Source organism: Mesocricetus auratus, unplaced genomic scaffold (genome assembly GCF_017639785.1).
Source record: "Mesocricetus auratus isolate SY011 unplaced genomic scaffold, BCM_Maur_2.0 Super-Scaffold_100023, whole genome shotgun sequence".
Lineage (NCBI taxonomy): Eukaryota > Metazoa > Chordata > Mammalia > Rodentia > Cricetidae > Mesocricetus > Mesocricetus auratus.
In genome coordinates, this window is record NW_024429204.1 from 760,973 (window position 1) to 787,724 (window position 26,752).

General features: G+C 42.1%; 1 protein-coding gene and 1 pseudogene across 4 annotated transcripts in view; one reads left to right on the plus strand and one right to left on the minus strand.

Moving 5' to 3' along the window:
- The window catches only part of Cpq (carboxypeptidase Q), a 400,249-nt gene that overhangs the window by 265,608 nt on the left and 107,889 nt on the right, over positions 1-26,752 (plus strand). For all 4 annotated transcript variants that reach the window (XM_040730419.1, XM_040730420.1, XM_040730421.1 and 1 more), the window contains exon 7: positions 25,158-25,359. In XM_040730419.1, the coding sequence (XP_040586353.1) occupies positions 25,158-25,359 (202 nt within the window). The remainder of the gene's footprint in view (positions 1-25,157; positions 25,360-26,752) is intronic.
- Positions 18,235-20,577, minus strand: LOC121133632 (annotated as a pseudogene).

Consider the following 26,752-nt stretch of genomic DNA (forward strand, 5'->3'; position numbering starts at 1 on the left):
GCCTTTACAGTTTGACTTTATGGAGGCATTTTCTCAATCCAGGTTCCCTCCTCCCAGATGACCGTAGTTTGTGTCAAGGTGACATAAAACTAGCCATCACGTCTTGTAATCATCACATAGATCAACATGAGAGTGTGCCTATTATGCTAGAAAGTTCCTTTGCACCTCTTCAAATGGACCTCCTTCTCCACCAAAGGCTAATACTGTGTTGATTTTATTTTGTTGCCACAGATTGTTTATGCTTGGCTTTTATCTTCATATAAACAAAAGTGTGTAGCATATAATCTTAAATCTAGATTCTTTCACTGAACAGTATGATTTTGGGATCCATCCACGTTACCACATTAACAAGAGATGGCCCCTTTCTGAGTTGATCTTTGTTGTGTGAATAGAGCCCAATTTCTTTTCTCCAAAAGGAAAGGAAGATAGATATTCTGTGGATGGACATTTGTGTTCCTTCCAGTGTTGGCTACTGTAAAGATGCTATGGACATTTCTGTACAGATATTTAGATGGCCATATATATTTACTTTACATTTTAGGAGTAGCTAGATTATAACTGGAGTTTCTTGTCTTGCCAGGTACTGCTACCCTTCAACCCCAAATAAGCACACAAAGTCTTATATTAATTATTAAAGTTTTGGTGGATGGCTAGGGCTTCTTATTGGCTAGATCTGTCTTAATTATTAACCCATTTCTATAAATCTATGTATCTCCAATGTGGTCTTGGCTTATTGGAGAATGCCTGGGCCTGTTATTCCTTGGTGGTTACATGGCATTTCTTTCTGTTTCCTCTCTGCCTCTCTCCCCAAAATTCTCCTTGTCTCCTAGCCCCGCCTATCTTCCTGCCTCTATTGGTCAAACAGTGTTTTATTCATCAACCAATAAGAGAAACATGTATACAGAAGGACGTCGCCCATCACAAGATCATATGATAGACTGTGTTCAGTTTCATTAGAGAATGGCACAAGATGGGAGCTTATCATTTTATATCCTCACCAACAACATTTAAGCCTCCAAACTGTACCTATCCTTCCCCGTATGTACTCTGGTGGCTTTTCCATGTTGAGTGATTCCTATAAGTCTCATATTTTGCAAATTTTAAAAGTGTAATTCTGAAGGGTAGAAGAAAAGTTATGCCTCTACTCTAATGGTTCTTTCTTCTGTCCTCACTCACTGAAATAAAACCATCTTGATTCCCGTGTTCTATAGTTTACAGAAATTGTAGGCTCTTTTATACCCACATGAGTTTGGGGTGTGAGTTTGTTGTTTTTCTTTTGCTGTGAAAAATATCATGACCAAAGCCAACTTGTAAGAGAAAGAGTGTGTTTTGTTTCACAGATGCAGAGAGAGAGAGAGAGAGTCCATAATGATAAGGAAGGCAGGAAACCAGGCAGAAGTAGGAAACTGTCTGACCATACTTAATCTATACCCAGGAGGCAGAAAGAAATTAGGAAGCAAGCCAGGCTTATCAGAGCCCACCTCAGTAACATACTTCTTCCAGCAAAGTTGTACCCTGCAAAGGACCCACAACCTCCCCAAATATCATCATCACTGGGGAAGAAAATGAATGAGCCTATGGGGGCATTTCTCATCAAACCACTATAAGGTAGATACTGTTAGTGATTGAGGTGATGGTATTTCAATATGGAGGAATGCCTTGGAATAGTGGGACATAGAATGGATACCTGTTGAAGCCACTGCTGACTCCTTAGGGTGTTAAGGGAGAGCAGCTTATGATGGAACCCAATGGGACACCAGAGAGGAGAGAGGCCACCTCAGTGCTCAGCAGAGAGTGACTTCTTTTATGCTCGGAAGGGAAATTGGTTCCAGAAAGGATTTGCGAGCCTGCTAAAATGTCTTTGCATTATTGCTTGTTGATGAAGTTATTATTTAAAATGTGAACTGCTCTTTAGATTCAATACACTTCATATTTACTAGAAAGAAATGTCACTACATAAAGAGCACATTATTGTGAATAAAGGTTGACTGGTGAGGGTGGAATTTAACTTTGAAATTTATAAATATGATGATTTTTCTCAATTTTAAGTCAATCAAATGACGTTTGTGTAGATACCATTAGTCTAATCAGCTTTTTATGGGAACAATAATACTTTCTTCCCTTCTTTTAGGAAGCCAGGATGCCACTTCTCACATCCAAAATGTACAAAGGATGGGGGGGGGACTGAATTAGTTTCATGGATTTCTGACCTTTCAAAACTCTTCTCAATTTTAAGCAAACTGATTTGGCATAATTATAATTAGCAAGATGATCTGGCCTTGAGAAAGGTTCATTACATGAAGTAGTCCAATAAAATAGATTGATATGCTCTAGTTTGGCATGAAAAACATTTAACTTTATCCTGATTTATTATCCAAACTTCAGGCAATTGAATCGTAGGGGTAATGAACATGGCTGTGTTCTAGTGGCCATTAATAAGGGTAATATTTAAATAGGTTTTATCAAATGAGGGATAGGATTGGTGATCATGTCAGGTTATTTGAACTCTAACCACCTTAAAAACTGAAAAGGCTAAGCTGATTATGTGTGATTATATAGGACTTCCTGTATTGCTGGTGACGAGAAGCAGAATTTCCACCTTACTTACATAAATGCCTAAAAATATTAGCCACTTTTAGTAGTAAAGTTTTGCCAACTTTTTACCCACATTAAGTTTCACAATTCACTCTAAATTGAAGGGGTATGTTACAAATCCCAGACAGACCCTCTCCCATTATCCAGGCAAATTGCTTCTTAGGCATTTTTTATTATGACACACTATTGCCCCCATATGTGGTTAATGCAGTCAGGGTGACACTGCTGGAGTGTGACAGCATGTACTCCTGTTGGGATCTGGGTAACAAAGCTGATGCACATGTCCAGTGTAGTGGCTCGGACTGTGTCACCACAGGGCTTCCCTGCATCATGAATGTCCCACACCGAATAGCCTTGCTCATCTGAAGTTACGGCCAGTTGTTACTTCCTGGATTTTAAGCACCCTGTGTTTTCCTTTCCATGTCTAGATATTTGCATAAATCATATTATTACTAAGCATATTACAAAATTATTTTAAGTTTCATTTATCTCAGCGTGTTTCTGGTCTGAACTTGCAGTTTTCACTTGTACATAATTGGTATAGCACACATGTCTTATAAGAATTTGGGTACTTAATTTTATTTCTTTCAAAGTAAGACTGTTTCTCAGAATTTTTCTTTCTCTCCTGGTATGGGCTTTTAAAGCTTACATACATCACGGTATGGGATTTTAAATCTTACATGCATATATGCTAATTGTATATAAAAGTTTGTCAGTCTGGGAAGCACTATTAAGATATCCCTTTGCTAGTTGAAGAATCACATACCACTTTGTAAATGAGCAGGAATGGGTGTAATATACCTCTGTTCTTCATATCTCTATGGAAAGAATACCTTTATGCTGTTTTTATTGAGTTTTCTAAAAGAGAAAAGAATAGTTTTAAATGAAACAGTAGGCTGACACAGCTAAAATGGAATTGTACCCTATCTATTCTTGGATTGTAAGGGCTTACCTACAATTTGGGGTAATATTTAAATTACCTGTTGTGATTTCAGAGTACGTGGAGTTCAACTTAATTGTTGGATCAAACTTACTACATATAAAAAAATAATAATATCCTGATTTCTCTTATTCCATTACAAAGTCAAATAATGCAGCTGCCTTTTAAACTTGTTTTTGAAAACACTGAGCCAAAATGCCAGAGTTTGTTGTAAATCATTACGACTGGCATAGCATCTTATTTTTCTCTACCTTTAAAGCTACAAAGAAGGGCATTAGTTGTATCCACTCTGCTTAACTGGCTGACTTGAGGTTGACTATAAGACACAAATACTTTCTGCCTCAGTGCCTCCTTGGGCTTAACCAGGTCACAATCTGATCTAGAAGGAACCGTGCATGGATTTCCTAAGGAAATCAGGTTGACATTCCAGGAAGCACAAATCTGAACCTGGGTGTCATGCCTTGAGCTCAAAAGTGACCTATATGGATGGGTCAGGGCATTTGGGACTAAATTACCCATTTTATGTACTTGGGCCTCACTGAGTTACAGAGTCAGCCCACTACTTTGGAATCCCCATTGCCATTTTAATTTGCCTGGAGCTGTCTTCCACGATTGTTGTTCTAGACCACAGCCTCTGAAACTGTGTGTCACTCACTACCCTGTGTGGAGTGAAAGTGGGTTTCCAATTGTGAAATGTCTAAAGAGTAATCAAAATCAAGCAGGCAATGGGTCCATAGTGTCTGGAGCACTCAGCAATGCTAAGACTTTGCTGCCACTTGGGTTCTGAATGTACAACATATGCAATTTGTACCCTGAAGGCCCTCACAAAGGCAGCCAGAAACACCTCAGCTCACACAGGAGAGACTGTTGCATGTTAGGGATAGCAGTGTTTTCCACGGTACAGACAAGTTCTCTGCTCCCATAAGAACAAAGTATTGAAAACAATACTACATTATTCCTCAGTGTGTAAGTATCAAATTAGTTAATCTTTGGATCATGTTGTGTTAGCATGCCTGATTTTTTAAAAATTTTACTCTATGAATTAAAAAAACTCATTAAATGGGATTTTCTCAGCCATGGACATGCTTGTGGAAAACCAGAGATTGACCTTAAATATCCTTCTTAAATTTTTGAAATGGGCATCTCACCCACAGACCCTGGGACTCACTGTTTCAGTTACACTGGTTCACCTGTTCTGGGCGACAACACATCTAGCTGAGGGTTTGCAGGTGTGTTCTGCCACATTGGCTTCTACATGGCTACTCTGTGATGATACATTATTTATGACTTATTAGAGCTTGCCTGGGGGTACAGAAAGCAAAGCCAGCCATACTAGTTAGCTATAGAAGCCAAACGGTGATGGGACACACCTTTAATCCCAGGAGTTGGGAGAAAGGCGGCTGGATCTCTGAGTCCTTAATGGACTACCGGAGAGTAAGTCAGAACTCATGCCTTTAATCCCAGGATTTGAGGAGTATAAAAGGTAGAGACATTCAGTCTGAGAGTTAGTCTTTAGCCATGTTGAGAGCATAGCAATCTGAGTGAATCTGAGGAGCAGTGAAGTTGGGAACAGTCTGAGGATCGCCCCTTTGGTCTGAGCATAACTAGAGGTAAGAACTAGTGGCCAGTTGCTTTGCTTTTCTGATCTTCAGCTTGAAGCTTGAACCCCCAGTATCCGTCTCTGGGTCTTTTATTTATTGTGCTATAATACTGGGGATTTAGCTCAGGTCTTTATATACTCATCTCCATTCCCTGTTATCCAAAACAAACAACAATTAATGTTTCTCCTTCTCCTGTTCTGTTTCCTCCTCCAGCTTTGTTTTTGCCATTTGTTTTGATTTTTGAAATGGGTTTTCCTCTGTGGTCTTAGTCTAGAACTTGTGGTGCTCCTGATTGAATCTCTGGGTGCTGGGATTGTAGGTCTGTGGCAGGCAGGTAGGCAGGTGCCAAGAAAGACCCAAAGACACTGTAAGGGTAGCCATTTACAGCCTTGCTCCAGGAAAGGTTTCCCCAATGTAACAATTCTGCTTCCGCAGGGGAGAGATCCCCTAATGAAGTTGTTACAGCTCTGCCCTAGAGTGTAACAACTTTGCTCTGCTAGGGGAAAGATTTCCCGGAGAAAGTGAAAAAGTGTTACAGTTCTGCTTTGCTCCCCTGCTGCCTAGGGGAAAGTTGTCACTCAAGAGATTTATTGAGAAGGAAGAATGAAGGAGGGTGGCTGCCTCTAGGGTGAGAAGCAACAGCAAACTCAACAAGGTATAGAATTTATATAGGGTTTCTTGGGGTGGGGGTGGTGGAACTCTCCAGGGTGGTTTGGGATTGGTGGGATTTTGAGCTCAGGGACCTCAGGGATTGCTGGGATTCTGCAGCCTGACTCTGGGGCAAGATCAGGGATTGGTGAGATTTCAAGCCCTGGTCCTGGGGTCAAGTCAGGGGTAGGGTGTTTTTTCCTTGGCCCTTTTCACCCTACAGTGCCCCTGTGTAGCAGGAATGGGATGCTTTATTCAGATAGTAAATTTAACTGTAGTATTACAAGATATAATTTGAAAAGTACATTTTTTTTCAAAGTTTACACACAGAAAACTTATGAAGAAATGAATATCTCAGCGTGCCTTGGTCCTTAATTTCCAACAACATTCCAGATTCATTTTTGTTTTGTTTCCCTTTTGTCTATATATTACTTTGGTTTTGAACCCAAATTCTTAACATTGGAAAGGGGGGGTAAGGCTCCTCCCAAGAGATGAGAAGAATGAATTGGTAGGCCTCCCATCAATCAATCTCTCATGCCTTCCTGGAGGCTGACTGCCTACTTCTAGCATTGGTGGGTTTACCATGGCTCTATGCAACGCACAGTTTCAGAGAGTAGTCTGTCCAAAATGGCATGAGTGACTAGGTAGAATAAAAACTGGCAGCACTGCCTGGAAGTCAATGCAAGAGAGCTTCTTCCTGGGTGGGAGGTCACACTCTACCCCCAGGATCAGCTTCCGGAACCACAAGCATTGTTGCAACAAGCGACCGGGGCATTAGGAGCTCAGTCAGGGACACAGCAGTAGAGTTAAATGGGTTTAGCTGTGATCACAAGTTATGGACCTGTCTTTCTCTCTGTCGTTATCTCTTAACAACCATTCCAAACGGGTTGATCGCCCATGTGCTTTCTCCTGATAATGTTGACTGGGGCCTGGCTTTCTAACCTCCTTAGCAACAAGGCCCCATCTGTAATTCCTGCTGACTCACTTATGTGGGTATAAGATACACATGTTGCTGGAGTTTCTTGCCCCACCAGGTTTTGCTGCCTTTCAAATAAGCACACAAAGACTTACATTAATTATTAAGCTGTTGGTCAATGGCTAGGGATTCTTACTGGCTAGCTTTGTCTTAATTATTAACCCATAAATGCTAATCTATGTATTTCTATATGATGACCTTATCTTACCAGAGAACACCTGGAACATCCTGTCCTCCTGGTCTCTACATGGCATCCCTTCGAGGTCTCTCTCTCCCCCGCTTATCTTTTCCAGAATTCTCCTCGTCTCCTAGCCCCGCCTATCTTCCTGCCTCTATTGGCCAAACAGTGTTTTATTCATCAACCAATAAGAGAAACATATATACAGAAGAACATCCCTTACATACACAAAGAGTGACATCACACACACACACACACACACACACACACACTTTGTTCCCCGTTTTTTTTTTTCCAGAGGCCCTTCCTTCTACAGTCTATTATGGGTTGTTCGCCTGCCATTTGCAGCTACTCATTCTAGAAGCTGGATGTTGCCCACGGCAACCAGCAGTTTGCTGACATTGGTTTCAGGGTTCTTTTAAGGGAGAGCTTCTCAAAACCAGTTCCTAAAGAGCCTTTGTACCCGTCACAGCAGAACATACATAAACAGCCATTCAAATTCAGAGAGCTTAACATGGCCTTTCTACAAAGGCCGAAAGCGGTTTCACAATCGGAGTGATTTTCAAATTAAGCAGCGTTTCTGCCACCAGTTTGCTCTAGCGGATCCCTGTAGTTTTCGTTTAATAAAACTCATCCACTGAGTTAGGGCACTGTCACAATGACAAGGGTCAGGCCAGCTCTCCAGGTATTAACTGCAGGCTGACAGAGCGTGTGGTATGCGTCCCATGCCACGTAGCCGGCTGATCTGTTTCCCCTCCAAAGCTCTAGAAAATACTTCATTATATCCTGCAGAGCCAAATGGGAAGCAATCAAGCTGTTTTGTCATTTGAATTAGGAAAGGTCAAGGGATTAGAAGTTAATAGTAGACAGAGGGAAAGTGCTTTGTGAAAATTGCCCGTTTTTTTCCATGTAAGGGGAAATAATGTGCTCCATTCATTCGACCAAACATCCAGTAGTGTAGATTTTGGTCAGTGGGTAGACTTACAGAGAAAAAGAAGCCATCTAAAAGTTCTGAAAGATTCTATTTCCAGAAACCGTGAATCAAGTTCTTACTTCTCACCCAATGTCACCCGTGCCAACACTTATGAACTCCCCTCATCCTTTCTTTTTATCTCACTGACTGTATTAGTGACTTGGGTAACTGCCAGACTCTATGGTACAGTCCTGATTTCACACCTAAAGAAACAGGGGTTCGGTGAGGCATAAAAAAATGTACCCGAGGCTGCACAACCCACTGAGTTCCATCTCCAGACTTCAGCCACAATGACTTATCTATTTACTTGCCTACCAGTCATCTTAAATATAGTATCTATTAGCTTGTCACAGAAGGATTGCCCAGATAGATTCAGTGACACCCGATCATCAGTGCATAAGCGTACTAGCCAAGAAGCTTCAAGGTATGTAGTTTAAAGCACACATAGCATAGAATCTGTTCTGCACAATTTGGGAGTAAAAGGCCCGGAAACACTGGGTATTGCTGTCTTGTTAATTCCCGACACATTGTTCTGGCATGGTTTATACGTAGTTAAAAAGAAATGTGTGCATTTACTGATAACATCCTACTCTCCAAATCCTACTACAGTGACTTAAAAAAAAAAACAGCAACACTTGGACTTTCCATATAATTTCTTCTTAGTTTGCTATATTTTACAAGTAAATTTATAGCTAAGCAAAAAAATACAATGTGAAAACATCCCAAACCCTTCTTCCTTGCCACAATAAATGTCAAAAACCATTGCCCTATTTAAAAGTCTGTCTTCAGATCAGAAATGCTTCAGGATACCACCTTAGGACATTTCCCAGTGTTTATCCCTATAAGAAAAGTTACATGAGAGAAGATGCCAGTCATGTGTGGATGTCTGTTTAGACCTTGTGTATGTGTAGAGCTTAGGCATTCAACATTATCATCATCTCCTCAACTTGAGTCCATTTTTCTTCTCTTACCGTAATTGTGTGTGGAATGCCCAGCATAGGGATATACTAAGATGGGTTCAAGTCTGGGCCGTTTTGTAAAATTCCCAAAGACATTTCATCGCATCGGCACTTTCTGACATCAGACATAGAGCATATCTCTGACCAGGCCCACTATTCCTGCAACTTGAAAGATTGGAGGAACAATGACACGTGAAGGGAGCCGTGTGTCTCCAAAAGTTATTGTCTCCCATTGTACTGCCTTAGTAGTTCCGGTGTAGAGACAGCAATGAAGGACAGGTGTCCTGGAGACTGAGAAATGGGTTCAGAATTGCAAAAGAGAAAAAAAAATCTGTGCCTGCTGAAAATGGATAGGCGCTCACACTTCTTCGTGGTCATAATGAAGAGATGTCCCTCATGGCTAGTTCAGCGTGCCAAGGTCTAGTACCACAGAAGGGGGAAGGCGCTGAGAATGAGAGGCATGACCGAGAGTAGGACAACACTCTGGCACTGGAAACACGAAGCTGATTGGCTTCCAAAGTGTTTGGCAAGGAGGGTTTGGCCACCCATGTGATTTTTATCATCTCACCTGTGTGGGGTAATTATGGTAAAGCAGTACGGTGCGGCAGCCTCTGTTTAAACACGCTCCTCTGAATGGAATAAACAAAGAGGAAGAATGAATATTCACTTACACACAAGCTGTTGCCTTCAAGTCTTGGTGGCACACCCAATGCCCAATTATCCTGACATTCCCACTGAACAAAAATGTTGGGAACGCAAACACAGTTTCTTAGCTAATTATTTCATTATACGGAAGTGGTGTTTGTGAAGCGATAAATTCACAGCATCTTTGTGAGAGCCAAATCTGATGGTCTTAATGTTGAAATTTTCAAATAAAAAAGTACATTTTTTTCTCATGGCTTTTCTGATTTAGTAAGAAAGTGTCCTTTATAGTTATATAAAAGCCATATTTTTCCAGCAGATAGTTTACCATTCAAATAAGATAACACTACTTAACCCCAGTAAATTATTACTGACAGGGGACCGGAGAGATGCCAAGAGGCATCCACCAGTTATCTCTGATGAGCCGATCCCTACCTCTCTCCAGCCCATGGTTCTCACAGTTGCCTTAAAATGGCTGTAAAAGAAACTCCTTCTACTTCTATTCAAATGAGATTTATTTTATATGTTCGTGATATATGTTTAGGGAAAAAGAATTGTGGAATGTTAGATATCATGTCCTCGACTTAAAATACAAGACAGCAGGGAAGAGAGAGGACTCGGGAACACACGAGGCTGGGCAGAGGCTCGCCTGGTTCACAGGCTCTGTGTCGGCATCCAGTGTAAGGAATAAAGTGAATCTCAACACAGATTTCTCAGAAACCATAAAATAACAGGGTTTTTATTGTATTTTGACCAACAATCCCTAACAACTCTGCCATTGGAATTAATCCGTGTTTAAAATCTTTGGCATCTGAACATCATTGTGAGTCCCATTAGTCACAAGCAGGGGCACCTTAGCAAAGGGGATTGTCTTGACAAAGTAATGAAGAATGCTCTCTTGGAACTGGCAGTCTGATCACAAGGCACACTGAACAACAGTTTTTCTCTGCTTCTTCATTCTAAGGATTTTTTAAAAATCTATTTCTAAACGCCACACTGAGGCCAAAGATGGCTCAGCAATTAGGAGAGCCCGCTGTTCTCCCAAAGAAGCAAAGTATGGTTCTCAGCCTCCTACCCGCTGGCTGACCACTGTCCTTAACTCTAGCTCAGAGGAGTCTGACACCCTCTTCTGGATTCCACAGGCTTTCACACACATGTGGTGTAGACACACAGGCATACGTACATGAGCATGAATTTAAAAATAAGAGCAAACCTCCAAAAGCCATACTGTTTCTATGGAAAGAGTGAGGGAGATTTGGACAGGTTGTTCTAGACCTGGGTAGGAGATCCCTCTGAAGCATAATTGAGGACAGTAGTCTTTATTCTTCTTCCGTGATCAGAGATCAATCCCAAAGAGCTATTGTTTCCCATGGCTCTCCTTCACATGGGAAGATCAATCTTCTGTATGCATCAAGACTTCATAAAAATTGAATAAATGATTATGGACTCAGGCTTAAAATTCAATGATCTCTGTTGAGAGAGGAACAAACAACCAAAGCAAGGGGTGCAATGAATCCCCCCAGTGAGGAACTTTGTACATGCACAGAGAGTGTAAGGACCAACTCAGGGCACAGTTTGTTTCCTTGCCTTGAGTTTGGCCAGCTTCCTGTGGAATGCAAGATACATTCCAGATCCCCCAAAATGTTAAAATTGTTGGAAAATGTATATCTTATAATCAAGGCAGTCTGGGGGATGTTTGTTGAGCTTTGTAGTGGTAGGAATGGAAAGATACAAACTATCAGAAAAATAATATTTTTTCTTTCCTATTTTTTAAGGAATAGCACTTAAATAGCCTCTTTCTCCCAATTTCCTGAAGATAGTCTAGTCTCTACCCATTATCCTATCATAATTGTTTCCTTCCCCTCTCAAAGGCACCCTGCCTGGGATATGACTTAATATTCTATTTATGAGTCACTCTTGTTGATAGTAATCACAAGTCTCAACAGAACAACGTAACCATATGATATACCTTTGAATATGTGCAATAAATTCAGAGTCCTCAGAGCCTTCTTAATGAATCAGCCCTTTACTGAAGATGGCAGGAGCCTAAGAGGGATCAGGTAGTTGACAAGGTCTTCCATCAACTATAGAACAGAAACAGTGTCCATGGCAGACTAACCCAAGTGAGTATCATGAGTATAAAAATGGAGACAGTTATCTTTAATAAAGCTGCCATTCAGGCCTCAGAGAACTGTGGCCACTACATGTGCCTGGAACCACTTTAACAGTGAACATATAAAGTAAAAAGCACAGTGCTATAGGACAAGACCGTCATTAAAAAATCAGTTACCGGTGTTTTTAAATTGAATTTACACCACTTTATGTATGACAAATTTAAGATGTATTAAGTAACAACTCATAACTGTGAGCTAACTGCTGCCATAATTTCAATGTGATGGATATATGTTACTTTTTTGCATTATATCTAACATGACATGAAAGTATCTGTGATATCTGTGGCTGACAAAGTGACAGGTTCTGATTTTTTTTTGTTAATCTCCATAATCTAAAGAAATTCTAAGAGGCCATTAATTTGAGAGAGTTGGGGGTTGTGTACTTGGGAGGGCTTAGTGGGAGGAAAGGGAAGGGAGAAATGGTGTAGTTGTATTATGATAACAAGTTATATTAAAGAGAGTCTACATTTCTGTTGCAGGTTAGGAAAAATAAATATGCAATTGTTTCCTTTTCAAGTTCCCAAAACCACCTCTATAGCTATGAATTCCCAAGCACACCCCCGTTTAACAACTCCTTCCTTAACAAAGCCTGCTGGATAACTAGGGGTACTCCCATTTTACAAATAAGCAAACAGGGGCCATAATAGTTAAGTGACTTTTATTGTTTTCATCCCCTGGCCAAGAATTACATCATGCATCATCGGAACCTTCCCCTCTCCATGCCTCCACTGGATAGCAGTCAATAAGGACATGAGAATTTCAGTTTCCACTCTGCTCTGAGGCCAACTACCTCTTAGGGCAGTCACCTACACACCTAGCCTAGTCACCTACAGTCTCCAAGCACCAGGGACACCAGACGAAAGAGGCAGAGGTGTGGCAAGGAGCCCAGCAGGGATGGGGGACTGGATCACTCCTTGGGTTCCCTCGCCTTGGGCGTCTCTGTGTCTAAACTCCTAAGTGCTCCTCAGGTGGCTTTCCAGAGTGGCCATTATTTCCAGTACATTTGAAGCTATTTTCTACCTTAGCTACTTTCCTTTCCCTCCCTTCTGATGATTGCTGTTTCTGTTTATTACTGTTCTCAGAGGAGGGAAATTGTTTCTCTTCACCCCACCCCCTTAGCTCATTGCAGATACCTATTTGGATCTCTCCCTGTAATCACTATAATTCCTTAGCCTCCCTTTATCTAAAGTATAACTATTAAGTTATCTTAACTCTTTTCGAAGTCAAATTGCCTCATCTGTTTATTATTTCCCTTCATTTCTGCCTGACAACTCTAAAACTCAGGGACTATGAAAAGCAATTGGTAAAGCTCTCGGTGGTCCCGGGAAGCGTTTATTGGTTTCTGTAATTGAGTCTCGCTGATTATGCCGAGTGCTATTAGCCTCGTGTTGTACCAACTTTAACATAACAAACCTTAAGGTTTTAAAAGTGTGTTTTTTTAATATTTTAAAACTCATTTACAATTTTCACTTGGCAGTTAGTTTGCTATCGCTTACCACCATCCCCTCTTGCAAGTAGCGGGGAGGGCATTTCATTTCAATAAGTCTGATACACGGACGGGGCCTGTCAGCTCAGAGAGTGAGATGAAGACAGGGTCCTCCTGCTTTAACCTGAGGAGAAGATAATCACTGCTCAGCCTCCGAGCAAGATTACCTTATTCCCTTATTAAAAGAACCTTACAAACTTCACTTGTATTTCAATTACTTATGGCCACTAGTTTTAAAATGACTTTATGCTATATAGCTCACTGGAAAGTGTGTGTGTGTGTGTAAAGATTTTTTAAACACTATTTTTTATTCTGAGAAAATATTAATTCCTCTACATGTAATAACAAGTGAGCTCTCATGTGCCTTTGGCCACTTTTCACGGAGGGACATCTTTTAAAACTTCTAACAAGGGTGGTAACAGTGTCTCAGACAACACAAGGCATTTTTGTCATCCACAGAGCCCCTCATGCTGGCATTTTGCAGCCACATCCACTCCCCCCCCCACTCTCCTTTTATTCTTTCTATTGTGTTTTCATTCTATTTTTTTAACTTATTTTTAAAACTCAGCTAACATTACACCTATGAAGGGGTAACGTGAATGATTTGATACATTTATGAGCTGTTTAGATGTGGCTAAAATTCCTGTCTCCTCAAACACATCGTTCCTCCAATGTGAGGACCTTCAGAATCCTTTCTTATACTCTTCTGGAAGGCATAGGTCACTCCTGATAGCACAGCCACCTTCTATAGTAGCTCACCAAAACTGCTTGCTTATAGCTGACTGTAGCTGAGCACCCACTGGTCACCCTTCCCATTGCTCTCCCTCTCCTCTCCTCCTCCCAACCTACAGAAATCACATCTTTACTGCCAACTTCTGTGAGTAGAAGGATTGATTTTTCAGCATTTCTACTATATCAAACCATATATATATATATATATATATATGCTTTATAAAATACATAGTAAATCGTGAGAACTGTGATAGGAAAAGAGATTGAAAGACTGAGAAGTGACCATTGTCACCTTGATCACCACCACCGTGACCCAACATAGGACTTGGTTTTGTGCTCATGAGAGCTAGACGTGTATATGCGACCATATCCACATACATGTGTTTAAACACAAAGCATGCATGCATAAATGCGTTTACTTTTCCTCTCACACATGTTCTCTCAAGTTCCCTAAATGCCACACCCTATTTTAAGCTTCATCCACCTCTTGGTTCCATTCAAGCAAAGACTGATAATAAGCTGGCTACATATAAGACCACATGGACAAGGATGAGAACTGAAGAGATGAGTAGAGAGAGGGATATCCTGAAATGTTTAACCTTTGGTAGAGAGGCACAAAGGAGAGTTTGTGGAGCGGTGTTATCAGAGTAAAGACCTTTTTTGCTGTTTGGTTTGGTTTTTTTTGAGACAGGGTTTCTCTGTGGCTTTGGAGGCTGTCCTGGAACTAGCTCTTGTAGACCAGTCTGGTCTCAAACTCACAGAGACCCACCTGCCTCTGCCTCCCGAGTGCCGGGATTAAAGGCGTGCGCCACCAACGCCTGGCCAAAGTAAAGACTTTAAAATGTAATAAGAGCACTGCGTGGAATCCAGAGAGAAGAGTCGTGGGATATCAAGAGGCCATGGGAGGGGTAGTGGTAGAGGACCATGCACTCAATGGACATGGGGGGGGGAGCAGTATATTTAAAGAGAGGAGAGAGAAGAAAGGGAGGAAGGTCCCTGATAGACAGCAGCTGGGTCTAGCCAGGCCTCCTGGACCACTTCTCCACATCAAACTCAAACCGTTAGAAACCCGTGAGCACAGTTGACCCATACTCTGCACTAACAAATGGTCAAAGGATGCTGCTGTTGCAGTAAAAATAGACCAAAGGGATCCAGAATTGAAGCACTTTCATCCAAGACAATTGTAGCCACTGGTCCCTAAAAGCCACCAGAGGGACCGGCTTGTCCCATCCAACAGGCCAGCCAGTTCTGTTGGGTATGGATAATCTTGTAGATAACTTGTGAGCTCTCTTTTGAAGTGTCCATTCAATATTTCATAGACAACCCTGGCTTCTAGAGTCATGAACCAAATAACTAGCAACACTTTCCTCGTATTATTCCTTAACCATGACATTCTTCCACTTGTTGGCTGAAGAAGCCTGAGAATCAATGGTATTTGGGAATTTCAACAGATTGAGAGTCCACACATGCACTTTACAGAGAGGGGTCATCCCACTTAAACTGAATTTTAAGTCTGATTCCTTGATATACTTAACGTTGAAATTCTAACTTGCCCACCCTGCCAGCTTCTATCCAAACCCATATATCTTATTTGAGTAGTCCTATCAGATGTCCATTCAGAACCTTGTTACTGAGCACATGCTCTTGGAGCTGTCACAGACTCCTTGGAACATCATTACAGAACCTGTGTGCTTCTAAACACTGCAGAAATTGCTTATTTAACTGAATGTCCAGTGTTTTATCCAGCAACCATGGTCAGGAGGTTGTGATCATCTGGCCGCTTGGCTAGGCTGGGCAGTCAGATGTAGCCTCACTTATGTGTGTGGAAGATGGAGTCGGCTGTCAACTGGGTTGTCCTTCTCTGGTTGTTTCTGGAGAAGGACAGTTTCTGTACGCATCTGGCATAGGACCACCGCACAAGATGGAGCCTTCCTGTGGTGGACTTTCTATTATCACAGAAAAAGGGTTGGAGTCAAAAGCTTCTTGCACAGGTGCCTACTGCCATCTGCGCTCATTTTCACAGTGTCTATTATTAGAAAAAGTCAGAGGGCCAGCCTGCACGAAGGCCTGGCGAGAACATTACAGACGGTATACATACAAAGAAGGACGTGGGGTAAAATATAAAGGGGATCTTACAAAATAGACAGGAGAAAAATAAGACCGAATAAGAGAGTTAAAGACTACTACCGGGAGCGATGGAGGGAGTCTTAGTTCACATGAGGCAGTCAGGAAGAAATTGTCTAAGAAGATGACATTTTGGCAGAGTCCTGCAGGAAGCTGGCGGAACTCAAAGAGTGCACTTATGCAAATGGTGAGGAGCCGGAGGTGGCTGGCAGGAGAAAGGTTGCTAGGGATGATAGTTGAGTGGGCATGAGGAGCGATGGAAGGTCAGGTCTGACTAGGAACTTACAAATACATAAGGGCTCTGCTTTTCACGCTGAGATGAAAGCCACATGGAGAGTTTGAGGGGCGTGGATTCAGGAGCAGGGTTATTGTGGCGGAAAGACAATCTGGACACCGCCGTAGCGCTCCTATTGGACGGTGAGGTCCAGAGTGGCTGGTGTCCCGGTGGGTGTTGAGAGTAGAGCAACAGGAGGAGTTGATACCTTTGGAAGGTGAAACCCACGTGGTGCCAGGAATGACTGTCAACATTTTCACACTCACTGATCTCCCGTGCTCTTGGGATTTACAAAGCCATTGCCCCTTAGAGGTGAGGCAGCCAACCAAAGGAGGAAGAAGCAATGTAATGACAGATGGGAAAACAAAAGCGGGTGTGATGGGGCTGTGAGAATGTAGACAGCCCGGGGGTCTAAAAGATGAAGAGAGCGGATTCTCAGAGGCCCCGCCTCCCCCATGAGGAGCCCATCAGCTCTACCAGCACCTCGCCTTTAGCCCTGCAAGAGTCACATTGTAACAAAGAGAACGTATTTCTTTGTTTCCGTGTTATTAGGCTGTAGTGATTTGTTACGTCGGCACAGGAAACTGACACACAAACAGCTGCTTGATATGAATGTGAAATGCAGGGGGAAGGTACAGGGACATGGACTTGGACTTCATCACAAAATAAAAATAATAAAAAAAAATCACTTAAAACCGGTTGCGATTTCCAGCAGGGTGTGCACTGGGGAAAGACCGGGTGTTCTGATGCTGTTTCTGACCACCCGATACCCAGAGGCCAGAAAGCTGAGGAAAATCAATGAAAATTGAGAAGGAGCACCAGTAAGACATAAAGAGAATTGACAGTTTCAGATCCCAGAAGCCAAGGGAAGCCAGTTGTTTCCAGGCAGAAGCCAAGTGTCGTTCAATCAGTGTCTGTGATTTAATGGTCACTTGTGATCTCAGCCCTGGAATGTTTTGCTTGCACCTATAAAATTTTGGGAAGGATGGTTGATATCTGAGGGTGTGCTGCCGGTAGAGCATACTTGCTTTATGCTTTTCGACTCTGCCACACCTGCTCTAGGAAAAGTGACATACTCAATAGCAACATTTGGATGCATAGGTTAGCGCCCCTTCATTCATTTCTTCCTTTGTCGGATATGTCAAGGTTCCTCTGGTCTAGGTCCTGGGGATACACTGTCAACAAGCACGGCCGTCATTGCATGAGAACTTCCAGAATTAGTGGCTTTTTCTTAGGATTAACACCACCTCTTCTACCAAAGTTTTATCCAGGTTTTTCCTGTAGTTTCTTTCTGGCCTTGACACATGTTAATAAAATTCCTCACATTTAGTGTGGCAACCAGTGTCTGCTGATGATCTCTGCCCCCTGCAATGCTATCCAAGTCTTTGCTCATGACATGTTTTACAGGTCTCCATATGATTTACTGTTAAAACTAAAACATAGCTGCAGAAAAAAATGGGGCCCCATTAATATTCATACTGAGGTAAGCATGAAAACGAGGTCTGCCCAGGACTAATAGGGATGCATGGCCACCCACAACTCAGCTTCTTCCTAATAGCTGTTGAATAAATACATTTTTCTTCCTGAGTAAATATCTTTACTAAAATAAGACTTTCTATTTTATCTTTGACCTTAGTTGGTGACCAATACATAGGAAAGAATTTTATAAAATTTAAAGGTTTCTGAATCTTTTTAAAGTGTCCTTGGAGACTTCCATTATTGTATCCAGTATCCATCATTATAAAGACACTCAAAAAATTTCCCATAGACATGAATATACATGTATATATATATATATATATGTGTGTGTGTGTGTGTGTGTGTGTGTGTATAGAGAGAGAGATAGATAGAGACAGAGACAGAGATTTATTCTATCATTTCTGCTCCTCTAGAGATCCTTGATTAATACAATGATGGTATTTTCTTTCTGAGAAAAGCTTTTATTGGCCTTTTGGATAAAATTTATTTGCCAGGAAGGATGATTCCATCACACTTCTGCTGGAACCAGTGCATGGCCGCCTCTTTGCTGGCTCTGTTTGGCCCCCATGCAGCCTGTCCTGTGCTTCTTGTCTGCGATGCTGAAACCTGGCCTACCCAGCATCACATAGAAGTCCAGGCCGTAGATCCCAATACTTGGGTCGTATTTGATGCCCAGATCAATGTGTTCTTGAATCCTAAAGCCAAAGTTTCCAGTATCTGAGAAGTTATTTTTCCGTAATTCATACTCCCACACCTTCAGGCCTTTCTCCAGCATTTCTTCTGCCTTGGCTCCACGGACAGTGCAGCAAACAGCAATCTTTTCATTTCTCCTGATGCCAAAGGGCCTGACAGTGTATCTGGCTTTGGAAAACACAGGTGTCTGGCCTGTGAGCTGCTCCAACACCTTGGCTGCTCTGGTCAGCCTGTCCACGCTCTCCCCAACAGAGATATTGAGGCAGAGCTTGAGGATGCGAAGTTCCTACATGGGGTTCTCCTTTTCACCTTGATCTTGTGACATGATGGGGAACAGGAAGAGAGGCGATGGTAATTTTTTTTAACTGACATGTTGACTATCATGAAATAAACCCAGCTGTCAGCCATAATCTCAGAGACATTGAAAGAAGCTTGTGTAGGCTTCACAACCAAGAACAGGGAAAGAGAAGTTGCCCATAAAGTACTCTTCTGTCTGGCACACCAGCCTCATCACACGCACAACTGTGCTTTTTTTTTTTCTTCCCTTAAAAGATCCTGGTATTAGGGAAGGGGTCAATGGAAGGAAGTGCTTCTGTCATTCAGGATTCAGTTCTGACCTTTGGACCTGCAGAAAAAGAGAAGAGTTGGAAGGGACAAGTAGAAACTGACAGGGTAATAGGGCAGGAGGGACTGGAGAGAGATGGAGGGTGAGAAGGCTCTCCTTCCAAAGCTGCTGTATAGGACATTGCTAAAGCTCCTTATAAAGATGAACATGAAGCCAGTGACATGAAGTACTGGGACAATATGTGGCATAGAGGAAATCAAAATATCACTGCAAGATCTTGAGTCCCATGACTTTCATTAGTTATATTGCTACATCAATAATACAACTGTAGACCATGGCGGAAGACATTAATGTGACATATTGCCCCCTTTAAGCCAATTTATCAAATACCCTAGATATTTCATTATTTTTTTCAAATAGCAGAATGAATATTAATCCTATATCCCGTGCAATTAAAATACATCTCTTCACTGATGTTCATTCAGTATTTTCAGCCTGCCCACTCATTGTGATTGCCATAGTGACATTTATGGAGCTATCATGTGTCTTAATACATTTACGGCCTATCAATGGACTTTGACTAGCACAAGAGGAAAATTCACTGAAACCCAAAGTGCTTCACATGACATTGTAAAAGATGGGACAAGGATTGCACCACAGTAGACGAGCTCTGAGCACGCACACTGAGTGATAGGTATGGGCTTCGGGGAACTGTACATTCTGCTCCCGTCTCCAACATGATGGAGGCTAAGCTTCAATAGGTACCTGCAATTTCAGTACTAATGTAACTTACCCGAGGCTGCCCATTTCCCCAGGCTCCAGCTTGTTTAGCTGTCAAGCGAAAGTAACGTACGGCACCCTGTCATCATTCTTTTCCTGCCTCTCCCCTGGGTGCCCACAGCCGTTCAAAATCAAATGCCTGGGGACTGTCAGAAACACAAAGTCTGAGCTCCAGGATAGACCTGACCGGAAAACAAAACCTGCTTTTGACTTCATACGGAAGAAGATGTTTCTCTACCCACCCCCCATTCAGGACTAGGTTTGGATTGGAACTCTGTTAAGAGCCAGCGCCTGCCGTGCCGGGGTGAGGGTCCCTGGCATGGCTGCGGATGATGATTTCAGCCACCCAGCACATGTGAGATGGTTTGCTTTCAGAATTTTCTTTGAGCTTGCCACCTGACCAAACAGTGTTGCCACTATCATCTGTGAAGCATTAACAGCCAGAAAATGGTGCTGGGGCCAACTGGCCCATGTCAGTACAGACTCTTCTTTGAAGATTAAAGTGAGGACACTATGCTACTAATTCAAATAATTATGAGTCTCTTTTCTTTTCATTTGATTTTGGTATTTCACTGTCACTTTAAATAAAAAAAAAAGACATGTTGAGAAATGTGGGGAAATGGGCATACTTTCTCTTGATTTTCTGGTGAATTATTTTCTCTATGTTAAGAGAAAGTCAAAAAGCTTTAAAACAAAAATAAAGCTAATTTTAGGGAGAAAAAGGAGAAGTTATGGAACATGGGTCAATATTTTTGTTTTAAAGAAAAGAATCCCCTGGAATTTTATAAAAGCAAAGAATACAAACACCATCCTTGTGTTTATATTATAAAGCAAGCAATTTAAAACATTCAATATGTATTTCCAGCAGTTTCCTTCTTTTTAATCTTGCATTGCAACCAAAGAACGCTAATGGTTACCAAATTGCTTTTTGGCCGAGCTGCTTAACCCTTGAGAAAAAGAAAATGAATAAAGGGGAAAAAGGAACGTTGCAGGGTGTGATTGCAGCATATGATAGCTGTGAACCCCCAACCTAAGCAGATGGCGACTGATCTGAGGATTGCAGTAAGAGATCACCAAGAGCATTCCTCTGCTTTCGGGGTATGTACATTACATGGCAATGAGCTATGGTTTCCATGGCTCCTAATAGACAGCCACCATCTTTGGTAAGAGAGAAGTGAGCTCACAGATCACATCCTAACTTACCCTTGAGCTGTTTAGACTCTTCCTCTGTGTGCCCCAGGGTGGTTTTCTTGTTTCAATCTGAGTTGGTCATCTCAGCAACCAAGCATTTTGTCCCAAGAAGCAGTCTTTTCCTATGCTCTGTAAACAAGCCATGGGCTATCTTGCTGAGTAGCGCGTGACATGGAGGAGCATGGCTGTCCTCCTTGTCATGAGCAGTGATCAATCAGTCTTCCCCACCTGCCCTGAGCTGCTCACGCTGAGTAACTTGGATGCTTGTGACTTTTGGCACATCCCTGAGTGGTAGTGGTTCATTCCAGTTCCTTTGTGAAGAGTGGCATCCCAAAGCTTAGATAATGACTCCGTAACTGGAGAGAAGGTAGCGTCATGTATGGTGGATGGTTTTTTTTCTTGCTTCTTTATAGGAAACATATGGCAATGTTTATATATGAGTATAAAACAATAGTGCACTGATATCAAGTTAGCAACAGCTAATGGAGCCATACAGGAATGGAAATCAAACATTTCTGTCTACACCAGGATTCCAGTCTGCTGGTGTCTCATCATGTCCTGTTTTATTTGGCTTGAAGGGGGTTTTGTTATTTTAGGCTTTGATTCCTAGTTGGAAGGACATTGTGTAGGGAGATGTTTTTATTTGTGCTTTCACTCCTCTCTGTGCTCAATTAAATTACTTTATTAGCATAAATAATAAATTCTGTGTGAGTAGATTTTGTATTACGATCGCATGAAAATTAAAATCTACTCATTTGTTTGACTGTACTCTTTGTATGTCTGACTTAAAGACTTTGTGGCTGGAAAATCCGAAGTGGCCATCTGGAGATGGGACACAAACAATGAAAGGCAGAGTCAGGCTGTACTCAGACCACACTTTTCTCCATGGCCAGCTCAGGAGCCATGAGGAAGCTTGGTAACCTGACTCAGCCTCAAAGGCTTGTAGGCACTGCTATGAAAACTGTACTAGCTTATCTTAGCAGCCCATGGGATGAGCTGTAATACATTTCACACATAAAGCCTGGCTTGGAGGAAGTGCTGCAGACCCACTTCCTGTCATCACAATCAGCAAACAGGACAGTTTTCCTTGACAATCTGAAATGCTCAGCGCTGAAATGAGAAGGACCAGTAAAGCCAGTGGTGCTGCCCTTTATAAATGCCCCATATACCGGAGCCCAACTGCAGCTTCTCCAGTCTCCATGGGCGAGGTATGATTTACCATCTCCATTGCATGGGAGAATAAACTTTACATTAAATGAGAAAGGCACACAGCTAAAGATGGGTAAGCAGACTGGGTAATTCCAAAGCCTAGGCTCTTCATCTCTGCACTCATAGCCTGTGGCACCTCTAGAAGCTCCCTTTGTTTACACTATGTTGTTTTTTTTGAGTGCCCATCAATATCCTGTCATTACACAGAGATATTGCAAAGTCCCTGTCTCAGGGACTTCTATTCTTTTGTAATCCAAGAAACCGGGAAAGCACTTACGAGAAAGCACATCTCTTATGTGTTACAAAGCCCGGGTAACTTAGATTCATGCAACCACTTTTACTTTGGTTTAAAAGAGGCTACAAGCTCATACTCAAACTTAGGTGAGAACACTTGTCACACCCAACAAACAGACAGACAGAAGGCAGGGCTCAAGGTGTGTTGACACGAGGAGAGAAGGAGTGGCTAGTCATTCTCCTTGGTGGTCAGGACTGCCACTTGCTGAATAAGGAAGGAGATATTACGATCCCAAGGTCACGTCTACTGCACCAGGCTTCTCTTTTGTGTCAGGTGTGACCACAAACCACCAACTAGCTCTACTCTTAACCTAAGCCCTTCATAGTTAGGAGAGCTTCACCTGCCTGCCTTACTGAAAACACGTGATCTGCCTGCAACTTGGAAACCTTCACATACAAGATTGCCCAATTCTATTTTCATTTACAAGATACATTATCATTCTACTTTTCTCCTTCCTGCAGTGTTTGGGGTAGAGGTAGAACAACAGAGAAAAAAAATTAAGATACCAGGTTACATGTCTACCTGTTAAACTTGCAGGAATATTCGATTAGATGGGCCCTTAATATAGGGTATAAATGTAGATTATGTTACATATTATTAATTCAAATGATGGTGCCATAAGGCAGTATCTACAGCTGAGAGCAACGATAGCTGGGTTTATTATAAGTATCTTGTACCTTTCACTGAAAATTAAATGAAGACACATCTATAAGAAGGATCCTGCCTTGTTAACCTCCGTTTTTTTTTAATTGTACTATTTTAGAATTTTGTGCAACATACGGCGATCATATTCTCCTCTCCCCCAACTCTTCTCAGATCCATCACCCCTAACTTTGTGTCTTCTGTTTCTCTTCATCTTCCCATCCATCCTTGAATGTGTAGTCTTCCACAGGAGCATGGGCTATACTCTTGATGAGGGATGTTCTTCTATATGCATATGTCTCTTATTGGTTGATAAATAAAAGACTGATTGGCCAGTGGCCACGCAGGAGTATAGGTGGGGTGACCAGACGAGGAGAATTCTGGGGAGAGGACACATAGAGGAGCTACCAGAGGGACACAGTGTAGCTACCAGGAAGATAGAATGCCCAGTAAGCCAAGACCACATGGAAATACTTAGATTAATAGAAATGGGTTAATAATTAAGAGAGATCTAGTCAATAAGAAGCATGAGCCATCGACCAAACAGTTTATAATTAATATAAGCCTCTGTGTGTCTACTTGGAACCAAATGGCTGTGGGACCAAGCGGAATAGGAACCTCTGTCTACAGTCCGTCTTCCAGCAGCTAACAGTTGCCAATCACTCCAAGGGTAGGGGTAGAATTTTGTGCCTAACTGCCTTATCTATGCTGAGCTTTGGTCTGAACTGGGCTTGCAAGAGGCTTGTGGGTGCTGTCATATCTACTGTGAGTTTCTAGGCACTGCTACCCTGCTATGTCCAGGAGGCACTGTTCCCTTCCAGTCAATCACCACCTCTGGCGCTCATAGTTTCTCTCCCCCTTCTTTGGCCATTGCCCCTGAGTTTTGGGAGGATGATTTGTGGTGAATTCAATTTAGGGCTGAGAATTCTGAAATATTTTATCTTCTGCTCCTGGCCTGCAGTTGCTCTCTGTGTTAATCACCATCTAGCACCAATAGAAGCTTCTTTAGTGAAGGGTGAAATATGCATTAATCTATGTGTATAACAAGAAGCCATTAGAAGTCTGATGGGGGAAGTCCTTCTGTGTACATGTTAATAAAGCACTGTTGGCCAATAGATAAGCAAGATAGGTGGGACTAGGAGTCGAGGAGGATTCTGAGAAACAGAGGCACAGTCAGTCACGATGTAGGACACCAGAGGAGTAAGAGATCTGGACCCTTTCTCTAGTAACACGAGACCACATGGAAATACTCAGATTAGCAGTTATGGGTTATAAATTAAAGTCAGAGCCGGCTGATAAGAAACCATAGCAAGCGGCCAACAGCTTCAAAATTAACATAGTGTTTCGTGTGTTATCTGGGGAGTCAGACAGTGGCGGGACTCAGACAGCTGGTGGGAAGAATGCATGTTACAGAAGTCAGCCTAATACTGTGTTAACTTAGCAGCAGAATAGCGCTAGTTTCTTGCCTAGGAGCTGTGACTTGTCCAGCCATAGGTTCTTGGCCTGGTAATGTCACTAAACATGGGTTTCATACTCTGGAGCAGGACTTAAATCCAGTCAGAGAGTGGCTGGTTATTCTCTCGACATTGTGTCACAATTGCACCAGTGGGCGTGTCTTGCTAGCACGACTATTATTTAGCTCACAAGGTATGTAGCTGGGTAAGATTGATTACTCTTCCTGCAGAGTACAGAGCACACTCTAGTACAATAGTGCCTAAAGCAAAGTAATTCAAAACTATCATTGCTATCAAAATAATTGTGTAATTTTATTATATTCCCTCAATTACATTTTTTTTGTAACTTTCCAGTCAACTCTTAGGTATGGCAAACCCCAGGATGGGAAATTGTACATCTGAGAACCATTGGAAAATACACAGAACAGGTATTGATCAGGGCAGAGCAATATTATTTTGACAGCAATCTGTGAGGAGGTGAATTATTTGATAACCCAGAAGCAGCATATGGGAATCAAACATTTATCTCTTTTTAAATTTTATTTAGGCAAATATATCCGACTACAGTCTGGTGATGGAGTCTGACTCAGGGACCTTCTTACCCACTGGGCTGCAGTTCACCGGCAGTGACAGAGCCAGAGCTATCATGAAGGAGGTCATGAATCTGCTGCAGCCCCTCAATGTCACCAACCTCTTCAGCGATGGAGAAGGGACAGATATTGACTTCTGGATTCAAGCTGGAGTGCCTGGTAAGACCAAAAGTGAAGATGCTGTTCCAGTATGGTCACAGTGGTTACCGGCAGACCATACATGGACGCCCCATGTCCTCGTCACTCAGGTAGACTCTGATTATTTTCCCAATTGGGGTGACAATGCATTGCTTCTCCCCTGCTCTCCACTCTCTAAGATCTGCAGGGAATGGTTCTAGAAGTTAAGCCTTCAAATCTGCTGTTGACTTTGATTTGTTATAGAAGATATGCTTGGTGATTTTTCACCACCAAACTTCGAGAAATGAAGCAGAAAGCAGTTGCTGCTGCCAACTCCCTTCTATCCTAGCCTCTACTAGGAGGGAACCTTCACTCACTCTTATATTGATGTTCCCATACACTGTTGTATCTGAGCTTTTACAGTGAGAGATTCATTCTCTGAGGACGGTTTTGTTCCTGATATTTGTGTTTGTCCTTGATGCTGCCGGTAAAAGATTGGAGATAGATAGCGTTGACAGTTGACAAGATGGCTCAGTGGGAAAAGTCACCTGCCATCAGAATAAGTTTGATTGCCAGGACCCAGGCAGTGGAAGGAGAGAACCAACTCTCCTAAGTTGTCCTCTGACACTGACAGGAACACTGTGACACATGCATGAACACACACACACACACACACACACACACACACACACACACACACACAGGAAAATACCAGAGATAGGACGTAAACTGACTTCCCCTGAACAGAAGTCCTAAGCCAGGAACAGGAATGAAATCATGAAATGCAAATACACCTAGGAGTTATAGGAACAGAGAGGGGAGCAGATTTCAAGGACATAAATTTGTGCTGCTTCACAAATTTGCCCAAGACCAGTCATGCAAAGAATTATTGGCATTGTTTATGAGCCTACATTGCGCCTCCAATACCATTACAGCCGTAATCAAGAAGACTATCCAGAGATCCATCTGCAAATTGTTCTGCGTTTGTGATATATAAACAGGAAGCCTAGCCTTTGAGCTATCTAACATTACTGTTTGCAGAACCCCCACATGTGGTCTGTACAAAAGCAGGCTCTCCAGGTCTACCTCTGTCACCGTGTTTTCTGCTTACAAAACAGATTTCACCAACAGCAACGCAATTTACATTTTGAAGAAAACCCATTCTTGAGATACTGTGGGTTTTAAAGAAATATTTTAGGTTTGGAAATTTATACAAATATCCACAGCTAAGAATGAGAAAGTCATTCCTTTGTTGTAACAGGAGCTTCCAATTCTGTCCATTTGTCCTGAGCATATTTTAACAAAAACTCGAATTTCTCTGAAATCTGTATCTCCATTTAGTATGGTGCACAAATCCTTGACATATCCAAAACATTACACATATGATCTGTGGATATAAAGTATAGGGACAAAAACCTTCGCCTGAATGGTACAG